The following is an 18,342-nucleotide window of genomic DNA, read 5'->3' as shown; positions in this document are numbered from 1 at the left end:
AGTGATTTTTTTTCCCGGTCTTTAAGTTGAAGGTTTCAAGAATTGAATACAAGATTTTGTCAAATCTCCACAGTTATAGTATTAATACTAATGGTGTCCAGGCTCCAGCTTCGACCTCACGACAAATCGTAAAATCGAAATCAAAATCCAATCAGTCTAAACCCACTATGCTCGATCTTGTTGGCTTTAGATCTGGACGGAAACTCAAACACCGGCGACCCTTCATTAAATCTAGCAACTCTTTCTTCTCGTTCTATTTACTATTGTTGAGCTTTTGATATTATGAAAATCTAGATCTAAAAGATGGTTTGCTTGCTATTTGGATTTCGATAGATCTGGCTGGTATATAGCTTTTCTGGCGACCGTGAATTTTTCGGCCACTACTGCGACCAGTGAAGTTTTCCTGCTAAACCATTTCGGGTCGAATATTATTTCTCCAGTAAACCTGTGTTTGTTTGTGGACTGTAATTACTATGAATTTGTTATGCTAGAGATTTAATCTCCTTTTTAAGATCCATTTTTATACAGCTATGCTGGTGCTTGTGGGTCAGACATATAATTCGGTGGCTAGCAGCCCAAAAATTTAGGAAACTAAGTCCTGAATTTCAAAATTAGCCGCTCAAAATTCAGGATACTTAATCCTGAAGTTTGAGTGAATTGGCTAATCTTTAAATACATTGTACATTGTGGATATATTTTAAATAATATGCTTAAAAGTGGCTATTGGTGCACTTCATTGCGGGCGAAGTGCACCAATAGCTACATTTAATCCCGCTATTTAAAATATATCCACAATTTACAATGTATTTAATGATTAGCCAATTCACCCAAACTTCATGGCTAAATATCCTGAATTTGAAAATTCAGGACTTAGTGTCCTGAATTTTTGAAATGCTAATTTGAAATTCAGGACTAAATGTCCTGAATTTCTGAACTACTAATCTAAAATTCAGGACATAAGATTCAAACTTCTGGACACGATTTTCGAACTTTAGGACACGATGTCCTGAAGCTTAAACTTTAAAGTTTAAACTCTAGGACGCCGTGTCCTGAAATTTAAGCAAAATTAGCTAATTTTTAAATACATTGTAAACAGTGGATATATTTTTGAACAATATACTTAAAAGTGGCTACTGGTGTTATTTCGGGGCATTTGCATCTATACCCGTTTTTTGTGCCACATTTTAACTTGTGCCCGCTTTGCAAAAAAAATTGCAAGCGTACCCGCTTTTTCACATAACTTCAGCCCACGGGGCTGAAGTTTTTCTTTTGTACTGGAAAACTTCAGCTGAAGTTTTTGTCTTTGTAACCGGAAAACTTAAGCTCTAGAGCTTAAGTTTTCCAGTTATAAAATAAAAACTTAAGCTCTAGAGCTTAAGTTTTCCAGTTATAAAATAAAAGCTTAAGCAGTTTTCCAGCTTAAGTTTTCATCAGTTATAAAATAAAAACTTAAGCAGTTTTTCAGCTTAAGTTTTCCAGTTATAAAATAAAAACTTAAGCTCTAGAGCTAAAGTTTTTCTTTTGTACTGGAAAACTTCAGCTCTAGAGCTGAAGTTTGTATGTTGCAACTAGGAAACTTCAGCTCTAGAGCTGAAGTTTTTGTCTTTGTTTCTTGTACTGTTTCTTGTACATTCATCAAAGGAATTACATGGAAATATCTAGCAATTTTTGGCGGATAGTCTTGAAATATCATGTTTAAGTAGCTACATATTATTTCCCGTTAAAATATTTTAGAATGGTCAATGAAAATCTGATGATTACATATCGTGCAAAGCTAAATCCAGAAAATCTATCTTCTTCAGTTACCGCAAAGCATAAAACTAGCAAGTTCCAATCTCATATTCTATTTGTAAAGGCTTATCTCAAATACTAACTACAGTGAAGAGCAAGAACTGTGGTATTGAAGAAGAAGAAGAGGAGGAGAAGGGGAGGAGAAAGGGAAGCTGAAGTTTTTTAAAAAGTGGGTACGGGTGCAAACAGAAAGACAAAGCGGCTACAGGTTAAAAGGGGGCGCCCAAATAAGGCGCCCAAATAAGGCGCCCCGTGCAATTTTTACTGTTATTTCCACCTTCATTACTAAGGTTAGTCCAATAAAAACCGTGGCCCAATAGATTTAGCCTCCTGGCCCAGAAGAATTTCAACTACCCTATTGACCTCCGGATAGCGGTTTCGTGTGAAGCAGAGATTTTCTATTAGCGGAAACCATGGCGGTTATTCCAACGGTCACCATGACATCAACCGGTGCACGTTTACTATCGCTCCCGCGCACGTTATCCACCGCCGCTACAACTGCTTCTTCTCTGTCCTCCCTCTACTACTTGAAGCAGGGCTATTATTTTCTGCAACGCAGGAGAATTCTGCCGGCGAGGAAGCTAGTGATACGAGCTGCTAGAACAGAGTCCAATGGCGTCTCTCTTGGTTCCAGACCTCCCAATTTTGAGGTACTTTTTGTTTTTATTAAGTAATGTTGGCAGTTGGTTGCTTATTAATGTATGCAAACAAAGATTTTTTGTTTTAATGGGAGTAATGTTTCAGCTTACGGAGCCTCTCACTGGAAAAGTTTGGAAGCTTGATGATTTTGAACCATATCCTGCATTGCTGGTAATAGAAAACAATATTATTACTATTATTTTCCTGAAATGATAAAATTGTACTGTTATTATTATGCGATCTATTATAGACATACATAGTCTAAACTTTTTCTATAAATGTACATGGTGCGAGTAGAGAGTAGTACTGTAGTAGGTTCGGTTAAATGCACAATGAGGGGCTAGATCGCCATCTATAGCTGCTCCTTCTGTCCCAATTTATGTGGATTAATTCGACTTTACTGATAAATTTAGAAATTTCTAAAGTGATAGTTGACATCAATTCTTCAAAGTCCAAGAGAAATAATTGTAGGTGTTTGTTAAACTAGGTTTAAGGAATGCAGGGTAATATGGTTCCTCATTCCTCGATATAAAGAAGTTTAGAAGGCAAGAATGATAAGCATTGGGGCCTCTAAAGCAAGATTAAAGTGTCCTCTTGGATAAGAAGACCTAAAACACCATGGAGACATATTCAAATAATTGAATCTAAAAGCCCCCAGGGCTTTAGTTTATTGGTAAGAGCGTTCTGTGGGTTAGGTGCGCATCATCGGTTCAAACCCTGCTGCACACAAAAGCATGGTATTTAAGTGGAGAAGGGTAGAGGGTGAGCCCATTATCATCGAGTTTCAAACTGTGCGCGCTAGCCCTAGGGAATTTCTCGGCTATAAAAAAGTAATAATTGAATCCAAAAGGCTAAATAGATTAATGATAATTCAATTTCTAATAATTGAATGTAAATACTCAAGACAATAAAATTGAGTTACAGAAAGTATTATTATAATACTTTTCTTGATTCTCTTCATGTTTAGAATTGTTTGCATAAATGAGTGTATTTTGTTTACAGACTTTGGAAGAATGTGTTCGATTGTGAATTTTGAATTTAATTTGCTAAGTGAGAGAAGTTCTTTTTGATACATAAATGATGAATTTGCTATACTTAGATTCATTATGTATATATGTATGTAATGAGTTCAAGAAATGCAGATATCTCTGTGTCATCAATGTTAGTTTGATAGTTAAATAGTAGTAAATAACCCTAATCCCATATGTATTAGGAGTAGGACATGTATTATATATAAATAGGGCTCATTGTATCATTGTCATAATTAATCAATAATATTTTCTCCCGTGCATTCTCACAATCAAAAAACAAGACTTGCTCCAAAAAATTTCAATTTCGAATGCATCTAAAGTTCTCAAATACAGAATTTATGCTTTCCCCTCAGAACACCTATTAGTTCTTTCCATCCTTACTATCCAAATTAAACACAGAGAAATGATCTTCCATAGTTGTTTCTGCTTTTTCTGCCCTGCCAATTGGGCAAAGATTGCTTCTTTCCCATGATTTACCTAATGCATACCACACGGGCTCAAAACGTCCACCATGTCAACCAAATGTATTTACTGTATAGTATAGTGTGTCTAACTGATTCTGCTTCTTCCTTGGAAAAACAAGTCCTTGCTGTTGGGCTAATGCCCATGTTGTCCAGCCAAAGGCCCAATGGCCTAATCCTATTCTCTTTTGGTTTCCATTCCTATTCGGATCAAATACAATGTCGGGAAAGATCTAACACGAGTTTGCCTACTAGTGTATTTCAATGAGCCATTGTCGTCCCTGCAAAAGTGCTTCGAAGATTTTTTTTTTTTTTGATGACCGAGAAATCCGTCTGGGGCCGATCCTTTGGACCAACTGCAGCCCTCGAAACTCGGTGGATAATGGGCCCGCCCCTCTACCCTTCTCCACTTAAATACCAGGCTTTGCTTTGCATGGTGTGGGGGCTTGAACTTGTGACCTAAGACACAAATCCACAACCCTTTGCCACTTGAGCTAGGCCTTGGGGGCTGCTTCAAAGATTTAGATTACTCATATCTCTTAGATAGAGCATACGAACATGGAAAATCGATGAACAACCTTTTAAGAATTCTAAATATTGCTGCTTTTGGTGTCTCTGGTTATGCTTCAACTGATGGCCAGAACTGCAAACCTTTCAATCCTTTGCTCGGAGAAACTTATGAAGTTGATTTTCCTGAGAAAGGAATCCGTATTTTTTCTGAGAAGGTTAGTCACCACCCAACACTTATTGCCTGTAACTTTGAAGGTAGAGGATGGAAATTCTGGGCTGACAGTAATCTTAAGTCAAAATTTTGGGGAAGATCAATTTAACTTGATCTTGTTGGAACACTTACCTTAGAATTCGACGATGGGGAGATCTTCCAGTGGAGCAAGGTCACGACAAGTATCTACAATCTTATCCTTGGTCTTTGATTTGAACGGAAGATCAGATTTGGAGGCCCGTAGCATCTGATTTCGAGCCCCGAACAACAGCTCCAGTTTTGTGACTTCTCCTCCTTCTTCAATTGATTTGTTATTGCTCTTGTTGCTATTGTTGCTCCGTGTTTGACACTTGTTGTGTAGCCAATTTGGAGAACTTTTATAACCCTCTTATTGTTATAGTGGAGTTTTTTGGATCTTTGTGATCCCGTGATTTTTACCTTCGATTTGAAGGGTTTACCATGTTAAAATTTGGTGTTCTTTATCTTCTTTATTTTTGGGTTTGCATCTTCCTCGACATAACAGTGGTATAAGAGCCTTGGTTATTTATCCAGGTTTTTACGGAATAGAGGCGAATATGAGCAAGATGACATGTTTAATGGGAGCAATTATAATGTTTGGAGAAGCAAGATGAAAGACTTGTTGTTCGTGAAGAAGATGCATCTACCCGTTTTTGCAGCTCATAAACCCGAGAATATATCTGATAAAGATTGGGATTTCGAGCACCAACAAGTATGTGGATATATACGACAATGGGTTGAAGATAATGTTCGCAACCATATTGTGAATGAGACACATGCGGGATCATATTGGGGAAAGCTAGAGATTCTTTATGCTTCAGAAACTGGAACAACAAGTTGTTTCTACTAAAGCAATTGATGACCTTTAAATACAAGGAGGGCAGCCCTATCCTTGATCACATAAATGATTTTCAGGGCGTCCTTGATCAACTGTCTGGAATGGGAGTTAATTTTGATGATGAGATACAAGGACTTTGGCTTCTTAATACTTTACCAGACTCTTGGAAAACTCTTCGTGTTTCTTTGACAAATTCAGCTCCCGGAGGTAAGGTAACCATGGAATATGCCAAGAGTGGTTTGTTGAACGAGGAAGTAAGGAGAAAATCTCAGGGTTCGTCCTCATAAGCAGATATCTTGGTTACAGAAGATAGGGAGAGAGATAAAGATAGAGGTTCGAGGAGTAGAGGTAAAAGTACAAGTAAGTCAAGGTCCAAATACCATAATATTACATGCAATCACCGTGGCAAGAAAGGACATATCAAAAGGTTTTGCCATAAGTTGAAGCAAGACATTAGAGAAGGAAAGAAAGTTGAAAATAACGAGAACAATTTTGTTGTTATTGTTTGAGATGACCTTCTTTTTGCTTATGATGAAAACGTCATCAATTTGGTATCCCATGAGACGAGCTGGATAGTAGATTCTGGAGCTACCTCACGTGTTACACCAAGAAAAGACTTTTTCTCATCTTATACTCCTGTTGATTCTGGAGTGTTAAAGATGTGCAATGCCAGTGAAGTTAAGGTGTTTGATGTTGGCACAGTTTGTTTGAAAACTAATAATGGTTCAACGTTAGTTCTTCAAGATGTCAAGCATGCTCCAGACTTACCTTTCAATTTGATCTCCGCATGAAGATTAGGCGATGAAAGTTACCTTAATGCCCCCTTTAATGGCCAATGGATGCTCACCAAGGGTTCACTAGTAGTGGCTCGAGGAGTCAAGTCTTGTCAATTATATGTGACACAGGGGTCTATTCTTAGTGACTCCATAAATTTGGTGGAAACTGATACTTTATTAGAATTGTGGCACAGAAGATTAAGTCATATGAGCGAGAGGGGGATTACGTGTTTGGCTAAGAAAAGTTTGCTTTCTGGAGTGAAACAAGCAAAGCTGAAAAGGCGTATCCATTGTTTAGCTGACAAACAGAAAAGAGTTTCCTTTCATAGCCATCCTCCTTCAAGAAAGCTCGAATTATTGGAGTTAGTACACTCTGATTTGTGTGGTCCTTTTAAAGTAAAGTCAAAAGGTGGTGCACTTTATTTTGTGACCTTCATTGATAATCATTCTTGTAAGCTCTCGGTGTATCCTTTAAAATCCAAAGATCAAAGACTCGGCATGTTTAAGGAATTTCAGGCCTTAGCTGAGAGACAGACGGGAAGAAATTAAAATGCATTCGCACTGACAATGGTGGTGAATATTGTGGTCCCTTTGATAAATATTGCAAAAAACAAGGAATTCGTCATCAGAAAACTCCGCCCAAGACACCTCAATTGAATGGTTTGGCAAAGAGGATGAATAGAACTCTAGTTGAGAGAGTTAGATGCTTCCATTCTGATGCTAAGCATCCAAATACATTTTGGGCGGAAGCACTTAACATTGTTGCCTATGTTATCAATTTATCTCCTGTTGTTGCTTTGGATGGTGATGTCCCAGACAGAGTTTGGTTTGCCAAAGATGTTTTATATGATCACCTGAGAGTTTTTGGGTGTAAAGCGTGTGTGGATGTTCCTAAAGATGAAAGATCGAAACTGGATGTCAAAACTAAGCAGTGCATCTTTATCGGTTATGATCAGTTGACAATAAACTTATTAGAAGTGGTGATGCAATATTCTTTGAAGACCAGACTATTGAAGATATTGACAAAGATGAGAAGATAGATTCTCAGAGAAATGAGAGCTTAGTTGATATTGATCCAGTTTCTATTACCAAGGCACCTATTGCACATGGAGGAACCCAAGACAATAATGAAGATAGTGATCAAGATCAAAATGATCATCATGGTGTAGATGTTATGGATGCTCCAGTTGATGAAGTTATGGTTGATCAGCAACCAATTCCTACTCAGGTAACTACTTCGAATGCTTCTGAAACCTCTCTTAGAAGATCTACAAGGGAAAAGCAAAAATCCATGCGCTATCCTCCTGATGAGTATGTACTTTTGACTGACATGGGAGGACATGGGAGGTGCAGATGCATCAATGGAATTGCTTGCCATGTGGTCCACAACTACTGACCCACCAGATAAATGAAGTTCACAGAAACATTCATTTGCGTCAAGATAAAAGGTTTCCTTTTCATCTGATTCTTCATCAAGCTCTTGTTTCTCAATATCATCGGACGATTCAGTCGTACTCCATTCGCTGTACTTGCCACGCCCTAAATTGGAGAGTTGCTTAATCAGTTGGAATTCACCATCATGAACCCCGGAAGCTTCAGCTTCGATATTAGCTGCCTCCAACTGTCTTAATGTGTCCAGCAAATTGGAGTGCTCGGTACAAAGACTTTCAAGTTGTCCTTTTATTTCTGAAAACTCGGACAGCATGATCTGCTCATAGTCATTGACAAGTCCCTTGCCAATACCCTCGTCAAGCAACCGTTTTTTCAACCTTTCAGTAGATATAGATACATCATTTTGCAAAAGGTTTAAATTGTCATTCAAAGGTCTCAACTGAAAAAGATTTCTTGTTGATATCAAAGCTTCTATCCGTTCTTTCTTTGAATTTGTTCTCAAGTGAAGAGTCTTGGTAGATGTAAATATGTAGAATCGCCTATCATTAGACTTGCTCTCACGGAATGATGAAACCTTCTAAAACATCAGGACCTTTCCTTCTTATTCAGTAGCATCCACAGTGTAGCCATATAGGGTTTGAGAGTCGTGTCTAGGGGGAGAACTTTACGGGACAAGTGTAGTGTCACTTATGTTTGTCTCTTCGTGAGGTTGTTCTCTCCATACTTTGTACTCTCTTTTATATAGTGGATTGCTCATCTTCGCCCGTGGATGTAGGTCAAATTGACCGAACCACGTTAAATATTTGTGTCTCTTTTGGTAGATTTCTCTTTTATTGTCTGATTTATTGTCATTCAAGATTTTCTTTACTAGCTTCCGCATGGTACCTGATTTTCGGTCCTAAAAAGTGGTATCAGAGCGAGATTCAAGACAGGTTCATCTTGGCGGGTTTAGTTCTAGCTACAACCTATTTGACGGTAATCATGCTTTTTACCGGAGAAATTTGATCGGAGTACTACTCACGTGAGACAAACTTTCTGGTGGAGATTTGGAGATGCGGCCTGTTGAATATTATGTGAAGAGGGTGAATCAAATTTATTTTGTCATAAAATTCAGGCCAAGGGGGAGAATTGTTAGGTGTTTGTTCTGATTTTCTTATCATATTTGGTTTTCCTATCGCTTGAAGGAAATGACAGCATATTTACCATAATAGGGTTTTCCCTCTTATAAAAGGAAATTATAAATCTCATATTTGGCTAGTCCCTTTGTTTGTAGGAAAAGGTTTGGACATCTATAATTTAAGGATTCTTCCATCTCATTCAGTAGCATCCACAATGTAGCCATATGGGGTTTGAGAGTCGTGTTTAGGGGGAGAACTTTACGGGACAAGTGTTAGTGTGTCACTTGTGTTTGCCTCTTCGTGAGGTTGTTCTCTCGATATTTTGTACTCTCTTCTATATAGTGGATTGCTCATCTTCGTCCGTGGATGTAGGTCAAATTGACCCAACCGCGTTAAATATTTGTGTCTCTTTTGGTAGATTTCTCTTTTGTTGTCTGATTTATTGTCATTCAAAGTTTTCTTTACTAGCTTCCGTATGACACCTGATTTTTCGGTCCTAACACCAGCTACTTGTAAATCTCTTATTTTTTTTTGTTGTCACCTGTCAAGCATCCCTCTTATAGTTGTGTCCATCCATAGCATGCCACTCTAGTTGGGGATTTTATTCTCAAGATCATTTTCTGTTGCTAATCTACAGTCTCTCTTGCCCCCTTTTTCAATAAGTAGTCGCAATATGATTTCACATAGTATTTTCTACCATTCTTTAATTTCCATACAAGTGAAGCTTTTTGAGTTTCATCCAGGTTTACTCCTAGTATCCCAGTTGCGGACTCGGGATTTCTAAGTCGGGGGTGCTCAACTGCCTTAAATCTTGAAGTGCTGCTTTGAGATTGGATGTGCAGCTAAAATCTTTATATGTTACTAGTAGCTATAAAAATATAGGCAAAATACATACTTTACCCATCAACCTTGCCCCCAAATCCCTCTTACACACCTGTTAAATACGGAAATAATATTACACACCAAAGCTTTTAAAAGTGTGTCTATTACACACCACTTTGGTGTTTGACCACATCTGCTTATAGATTGCTATTACACGCGCCAATCAGCATCTGACACGTGTCATAAATCGAGAAAAAAAGAAAACTGGAAAAAAACTCTGCCCTCCCCCCTTCTCTTCATCTTCCCAACCACATCATCTTCTCCACCACCACCATACTACTACCAACCCTTCCACCATAAGCACCTTCTTCCCTAACTATAGATTTAACTCCTTGCCGATTTTTAATAAGTTTCAACAACATCCATCACAAATCCTTATAACAAATTTTAGTTTCAAGCTCAAACCCAAAGCTTCAAACTTGTTAATGGTGTTTTTTGAATTTGATCAAAATTAATCACCAAATCTCTTGTTTTAAGTAAATTTTAACTCAAGAATAATCACAAATTCAAACTAATTTTCTAGGTCATGGAACACCAAAATCAACAAGACCCGATTAAATTTTCAAGCTTTTATAGAAGGTCAATAATGGTGATTTTTACAAGACCCAATAGCTCCTCTTTTCTTCTTCTTATTCTTTTTCTTCTTAGTCATGGGGGTTGGGGAGACGAAACAGGAGGGGTAGACAAAACTAGGATGGGGGTTGGGGAAGAAGACGAAACGGAGGGGGGAGGAAACATTGGGGTTTGGGGTTGGGGAAAGAAGACACGAGTTATGTTTTTTTTCTTTAATTTGAAAAGAAAATAGTTTTAAAAAGGGAAAAATAGAAGGAAAAAAACTTAATTTCAGATGAATTTTTTAGCTTTCACGCACCTCTTTTATGTGTAATACACGCGTGTGACACATGGCAAAAGAGGTGTGTGATAGATACACTTTTAAAAGTTTTAGTGTGTAATATTGTTCCCGTGTTTAACAGGTGTGTAAGAGGGATTTGGGGACAAGGTCCATGGGTAAAGTATGTATTTTGCATAAAACTATAGTATTTGGGTAAAGTACAATGGGGTGCTTGAGCACCCAATAGCTACACTGTAGGTCCGCAATTGAGTAAACCCAATAACGAGTTTACTCCAGGTATTCGTGTGTGATATGCATGCTGCACATTTATTGATGGCTACTCCATTGACTTTAGTGTAGTGTATTTATTGGGTGTTCTCGAGTTATTGACTTTACTAATAATGTCCATCTGAGTGAGCTTGTCTTCTTGACCTTCATCCATGTCGTCATTAATTTCATGTGGTCAAACTGTAAAATGAACTGAATTCTGTAGGCCGTAAAACATGTTCTCATTAGTCCTTAACTAAATATATACTTCTGCCAGCACAAGGGTTTAACTTAAAATTAGAAGTTCTTTTTTATAAGAGCTGAAGGTTGAAAAAAGAATTAAAGAGCCATGAATATCCTTCCCCTCTTCTATATTAACTTGTTTTAACTGTGATGTAACTCTAATAATGTAATTTCGCAGGTTATGTTCATCTGCAACCATTGTCCATTTGTCATACATTTGAAGAAGGATATTGTTAAACTTTCAAATTTCTACATGAAGGTAGGTGGTAATCTGATTCAGTTTCCCTTCTTTTCTAACTTCACGTATTACATGCACTCTCTGCTTTCTGTCAGCTCAGTAGTTGAAAACAGCAGAATAACATCAAGAATTCATCTTTGCTGCAGAAAGGGCTTGCGGTGGTAGCAATATCTTCAAACTCTGTAGTTACACATCCACAGGTTCAGATGCTATATAACTTATGATCTCTTGGTTTTGTGAGACCATTATGGATTTGTTGTGAGTTTCTCCATCTTTCACAGGATGGACCTGAATTCATGGCAGAAGACGCTAAGCTCTTCAAATATCCTTTCCCTTATCTTTATGATGAGGTGTGCTTCTATAACGTGTTCCTGATGATAGTTTTCACAATAATTGCTTGTATTGTATATATATCACTTTCAGTTATCATCCCATTTCTTTTTTTTCATTTTCTATCGAAATATATTTGTTGCTGGATATCAATGTTTGGCTAGATTCACATGGTCACCAGGCCAGTCCGCTATTACCCCTTATTTCTCCACTATATTTTTCTATAACACTGGTTCAGTTCTGTTGAGAATATCAACAACTCTAGTTACTATTCATATTGGCTCTTCTCCCGCTGTCCAAATTGGTTGCTGAGACTTAGCATGTCTGGAAGCTTACTATTTCCCATGTTGCTGTGCAGCCCTGATGAGGCTTAGGAGTTAGGGCAATGCCCAAAAATATTTAACTCTTTTCACTGAAACTTACATTATCTTTTAGGGATTGAGAAACTAAAAAAAGTATGAATGAAGTTGCTGCTGATATATATCTGACCTGGAGCCTCTTAATTACTTCCATTTTAACTATACCTTCCAGAAGTTTAGTTAGGTCAACCATGACACCAGAACAGGAGGTCATTTGGGTTCAGTTGGACCCAGTGATCGTAGGCTGCTTACGCCTCTAACTCTACCTCTTTCGACTTGTTGTTCTCCCTTGAGGCTGCAATTGTCTGAACTAAGTTGTGGAAGTACAATTATGGAGTTATCACAGTTGGCAAGAAATCTTCTAAATCGCGCTGATACTTTATACTCATTAACTATTGTAGTAAGATGAGGTGTGCAAAACACTACCTGACATGTATCCACTGCTTGTCTGTTTCTTAAGTTTTTATTTGAAAGTATTTACAATCTCTTTCGCATCGAACTTGTTCGAACTTCTTCAGCTTGATGTTTTTCTTGCAGTCACAAGAAGTTGCGAAAGACTTTGGGGCTGTTTGTACACCAGAGTTTTTCCTGTTCAAAAAGGTAATGACTACTCGAGTTATATCTGAAAGCTTCAAGGTTAGCATGAAACACCATACCCCTGTTTTGAAATTTAAAAATGCTTTTCTGTCCCTTGTTTCTTTCTTAAATATATGCATTATCTCCCTTATGGATGTATTTTACCCCCTTGTTTGAAATCCTCTCAACCACAGTTCATGGCTTTCTATCCCAGTTCTTACTGAGAGTATTGTAGTGTTTCCTCTCATTTCTTTCATCCCAAGTTAATACTACTAACATATTCTCCAAGCCTCTAAATAAGTATTCTCACAAGAGTTGTAAAGCAATGTTGCTTTTATTGTTTTGGGAATTATTTGCAGAGTTACAGAATTTCATTTTGTGACAGGATGGCAGAAGGCCCTTTGAGCTAGTGTATCATGGTCAATTTGATAATTCAAGGCCAAGTAACAATGCACCTGTCACAGGAAGGTTAGTTACATTGTCTTTTCAATTTTCGATCAGGAATCTAGTGTACTATCGCAAATTCCTAATATAGTTGTTATGACACATCCCCTAGGGACTTGAGCCTAGCAATAGATTGCGTGCTTAGTGGCCAGCCAGTTTCATCCAATCAAAAACCCAGGTACTCTTATTTCCGTTTATATGCCCCCTTATTGTCTGCTTTTTCTGGTTTTACAAGCATTTGTGGTTTTCTTCCCTTGAAAAGCCTAATGGGAATGGTTGAGGTGGGGATTTATGCTCTTAGGTTATGTACTGATCTCGGTTTTTGTACTTGCTACTAGCATTGGATGCAGCATAAAGTGGCATCCAGGGGCAAAGCAGTAAGCATCATCTCCACTGTCTATAAGTTTTCAGCAACACATTTAAGTGCGTCAGATTATCCATGCAGCAGATGATGAGCATTGAAGTGCTGGCACATTTGTGTTACTTTTTCCATGCCTCTTCTAGCATTGTGAGTTGAGCTTCGAGCTCAAAGCTTTAATAAGGAGAACTGATCAATATATGCCAATGATCACACTCATGTATATATTGTTTCCTCGGTACTTCCTAGCAAAGCCCTTTTTTCTTACATTCCATAAGCTGTCCTTACTTTGGTAAAGGTTGAAATACTGATCTATAAGATGTAATGCTGGATCCAGGCATATGTACCGTAAAGGAGCCAAAAATAGAAGAACTTGTTACCAAATGGAGTAATATGCTACCACATGCTAGTAACGGATTGCCTAAAATATGAGCAAATTACTAACTTTGGTCCTCTTGTTACTGTAATCTGGAGTTATGTTCCTCCAAGTTTGTTGTAAATCGTTTTATGTATTTCATTGCTTCACTAATTTCACTTTCTCCGGTTGTAATGCTCTAATTTTCTGGTAGACCCTTATATTTGCACACCTTTATCCTCTGTTCTTTTGACATCTTTGTCTGTGTCTATCCCTCCGTGCACTTGTCTGGGGTTTGTCTAAAGCAAGCTCTGCTAGATTTGATTACTTTTATTTAGATTTTCCTTTCTTCTTTCTGTTGTGTTGAGAGCTGAGTGTGTGACCAACTTACTTTCAAGTTTCACCACAATATGAAGGGACACGTGGTGGTTAGCAATCTATCACTGAAACTTGACAGAAACTACAAAGCATTAAGGGGTCGTTTGGTAGGATGTATTAGGGAAAATAATATATGTATTAGCTTTGGTATAATTAAACCTGTTAGAATAGTCATGTAATTAGGAGTAAAAATCCTAATCCAATATGTATTAGGAGTAGGATATGTTATGTGTGTATATATGGTTCATTGTATCGTGTTAAACACAAGTCAATATTAATCAATAATATTTTCTCCCGTGCATTCTCACATGGTATCAGAGCTTTAATGAGAAACATATCGCTGTGCATCATTCTAGCGACTTCCGGGAAGAAAGACCTCGTTGCCGTGCAATTTTCCGGCGACTTAGAAGGCTGCCCGTAATCACATCAATTTCTGTTGGTGTTTTCAGAAAACCAACACCACTACAAGACTCCTCAGGATCCGGCGACCAAACCCCAGTAAACCCCACCGGAAAAATCAAGTTCACGTGCCCTCACGCGCCAGAAAATCACCGGCGAGATCTGACCCACGCGCTCCACGCGCCGGCGCGTGAACACTGTTCCGGCCATTTTTTGAGAAACTTCCAGTTGGACAGTCGGATCGCCTAGTGATTCCGAGTCTGTCCATACCTTTTTCGTTTGATTCCGACCACTTTGAGTTTTTCCGGCGACTACACTGACTTTTTCCGGCAGCTACAGTAATTTCCCGGGCAAAAACAGTGTTTCCTTCATCTGTTTCAGCGAGTTGTCAGTTGATTTTTTTCTGTTATTTGGTGATAATCCAACGATGTCTTTGGGAGTCGATGCTTTCGGGTCTAGAAACCCGGGTTCTGGCAGTTCCGGTGTTATGATTACCTCAGAACCTTTAATGGGAGGTTCAAACTACTTAGCTTGGGCTTCGTCTGTCGAGTTGTGGTGTAAAGGTCAAGAAGTTCAAGATCATTTAACAAAAAAAAAGCTAGCGAAGGTGATGAAAAGGCCAAAACACTGTGGGAGAAGGTCGATGCTCAGTTATGTAGTATCCTGTGGCGATCTATTGATTCCAAGTTGATGCCCTTGTTCCGTCCATTCCAGACATGTTATTTAGTTTGGGAAAAGGCTCGTAATTTATACACTAATGACATATCTCGTTTCTATGATGTAATATCGCGAATGACAAGCTTGAAGAAACAGGAATTGGATATGTCTACTTACTTGGGACAAGTACAGGCAGTCATGGAAGAATTTGAGACGTTGATGCCAGTTTCTGCTAGTACTGAAAAGCAACAAAAGCAACGACAGAAGATGTTTCTAGTTCTTACACTAGCTGGACTCCCTAATGACCTTGATTTAGTATGTGACCAGATTTTGGCTAGTCCGGCTGTCCCCACAGTTGATGAATTATTCTCTCGATTACTTCGCCTTGCTGCAGCACCAAGTCACCCAGTGAGCTCATCACAGACACTTGACTCATCTGTCCTCGTATCCCAGTCAGTGGACAATCGGGCATCTCATACTATGGAGAATAGACGAGGAGGAGGTCGTTTTGGAAGATCTAGACCCAAGTGCTCTTATTGTCATAAACTTGGACACACTCGTGATGTATGCTATTCTTTACATGGCCGCCCACCCAAAAATGCTTATGTTGCTCAGACTGAGACTACAGGTAACCAGGGATTTTCTTTATCTGAAGGGGAGTATAATGAGTTCCTTCAGTATCGAGCAAGTAAGCAGACATCTCCACAAGTAGCTTCTGTCGCTCAGACTGATACTTCTGTTGCTGGTAATTCTTTTGCTTGTGTTTCCCAGTCTAGTACTCTTGGACAATGGGTTGTGGACTCGGCCGCTTCTGATCATATCTCTGGTAATAAATCACTTTTGTCAAATATTGCGTATTCACAGTCTCTTCCCACTGTTACTTTAGCCAATGGGTCTCAAACCAAAGCAAAAGGAGTTGGACAAGCGAATCCCCTACCCTCTGTCACTCTAGATTCCGTTCTCTATGTCCCTGGCTGTCCTTTTAATCTTGCATCTGTTAGTCGTTTGACTCGTGCCCTCCATTGTGGTATATATTTTATTGATGATTCCTTTATTATGCAGGACCGCAGTACGGGGCAGACGATTGGAACAGGACTTGAATCAGAAGGCCTTTACTACCTTAACTCACTAAATTCCTCCAAGGCATGTCTAGTTACAGATCCTCCGGACCTAATTCACAGACGTTTAGGACATCCAAGCTTATCCAAGCTTTAGAAGATGGTGCCTAGTTTATCTAGTTTATCCACATTAGAGTGTGAGTCATGTCAGCTCGGGAAACATACCCGAGCCTCCTTTCCTCGTAGTATTGAGAGTCATGCAGAGTCTATTTTTTCTTTAGTTCATTCTGATATATGAGGTCCTAGTAGAGTCAGTTCAACCTTGGGATTTCGTTATTTTGTTAGTTTCATTGATGATCATTCAAGATGTACTTGGATTTTCTTAATGAAAGATCGTTCTGAGTTGTTTTCTATATTCCAGAATTTTTGTGCTGAAATTAAAAATCAATTTGGTGTTTCCATTCGCACTTTTCGCAGTGATAATGCCTTAGAATATTTATCCTCTCAATTTCAGCAGTTTATGACTTCTCAAGGAATTATTCATCAGACCTCTTGTCCTTATACCCCTCAGCAAAATGGGGTTGCAGAGAGAAAGAATAGGCACATCATTGAGACTGCTCGCACACTTCTCATTGAATCTCATGTTCCGCTGCGTTTTTGGGGCGATGCAGTTCTCACAGCTTGTTATTTAGTTAATCGGATGCCTTCCTCTCCCATCCAGAATCAGATACCGTATGCAGTATTGTTTCCCCAATCACCCGTATACTCTGTTCCCCCTCGTGTTTTTGGGAGCACTTGTTTCGTTCATAACCTAGCCCCTGGGAAAGATAAGTTAGCTCCTCGTGCTCTCAAGTGTGTCTTCCTTGGTTATTCTCGTGTTCAGAAGGGATATCGTTGTTACTCACTTGATCTTCGTAGGTACTTTATGTCATCTGACGTCACATTTTTTGAGTCTAAACCTTTCTTTACCTCTTCTGACCTTTCTGACCCCCTTGATATATCTGAGGTCTTACCTATACCGACCTTTAAGGAGTCTACTATAGCTCCTCCTTCACCTTCCGCACAGAAGTCTTACCCGAGTCTCCTATAGCTCCTCCTTCACCTTCCGCTATAGAAGTCTTATCCATTCCAGCCGTTGAGGAGTCTAGTGTGGCTCCTCCTAGACTCCCTGGCACAGGAACACCACTTTTGACATATCATCGTCGTCCGCGCCCAGCATCGGGTCCAGCTGATTCACGTCCTGCACCTGACCCTGCTAATACTGCGGACTTGTCTCCTCTTAATCAACTGATTGCACTTCGGAAAGGTATACGGACCACCCTTAATCCTAATCCCCATTATGTCGGTTCGAGTTATCATCGTTTATCATCACCCTATTATGTTTTTCTATCTTCTTTGTCCTCTGTTTCCATCCCTAAGTCTACAGGTGAAGCATTGTCTCATCCAGGATGGCGACAGGCTATGATTGACGAGATGTCTGCTTTACATACGAGTGGTACTTGGAAGCTCGTCCCTCTTCCTTCAGGTAAATCTACTGTTGGTTGTCGTTGGGTGTATGCAGTCAAGGTTGGTCCGGATGGTAAGGTTGATCGTCTTAAGGCTCGTCTTGTTGCCAAAGGATATACTCAGATATTTGGGCTCGATTAAGTGATACCTTCTCTCCCGTGGCTAAGATAGCATCAGTCCGCCTTTTTCTATCCATGGCTGCTGTTCGCCATTGGCCCCTCTATCAGCTGGACATTAAGAATGCTTTTTTACACGGTGACCTTGAGGATGAAGTTTATATGGAGCAACCACCTGGGTTTGTTGCTCAGGGGGAGTCTCCGCTTGCGCCGGTCACTTTACGGTCTAAAGCAGTCTCCTCGAGCCTGGTTTGGTAAGTTCAGCACAGTTATCCAGAATTTAGCATGATTCAGAGTGAAGCTGATCACTCTGTATTCTATCGGCATTCTGCTTCGAGTCTCTGTATTTATCTGGTGGTCTATGTTGACGACATTGTTATTACCGGCAATGACTAGGATGGTATTACTAAATTGAAGCAACATCTCTTTCAACACTTTCAGACTAAGGATCTGGGCAAACTAAAGTATTTTCTGGGTATTGAGGTCGCTCAGTCTAGCTCAGGTATTGTGATCTCACAACGAAAGTATGCCTTAGATATTCTTGAGGAGACAGGAATGA

At 39.1% G+C, this 18,342-nt stretch overlaps 1 protein-coding gene across 1 annotated transcript; it reads left to right on the top strand.

The window, feature by feature from the left end:
- The first annotated feature begins 2,114 nt into the window (after window positions 1-2,114).
- On the top strand, window positions 2,115-13,890 carry LOC109205840. Its single transcript, XM_019368595.1, has 9 exons — window positions 2,115-2,441; window positions 2,536-2,601; window positions 11,188-11,268; window positions 11,394-11,447; window positions 11,529-11,597; window positions 12,474-12,536; window positions 12,898-12,980; window positions 13,069-13,134; window positions 13,295-13,890. The coding sequence occupies exons 1-9, from the start codon at window positions 2,205-2,207 to the stop codon at window positions 13,335-13,337; spliced, it is 762 nt and encodes a 253-aa protein (XP_019224140.1). The 5' UTR covers window positions 2,115-2,204; the 3' UTR covers window positions 13,338-13,890.
- The last annotated feature ends 4,452 nt before the right edge of the window (window positions 13,891-18,342 follow it).

The sequence above is a fragment of the Nicotiana attenuata genome, unplaced genomic scaffold (assembly GCF_001879085.1).
Source record: "Nicotiana attenuata strain UT unplaced genomic scaffold, NIATTr2, whole genome shotgun sequence".
Lineage (NCBI taxonomy): Eukaryota > Viridiplantae > Streptophyta > Magnoliopsida > Solanales > Solanaceae > Nicotiana > Nicotiana attenuata.
The sequence above is the reverse complement of the archived record's forward strand: the minus strand, read 5'-3'. Positions and strand labels throughout refer to the sequence as shown.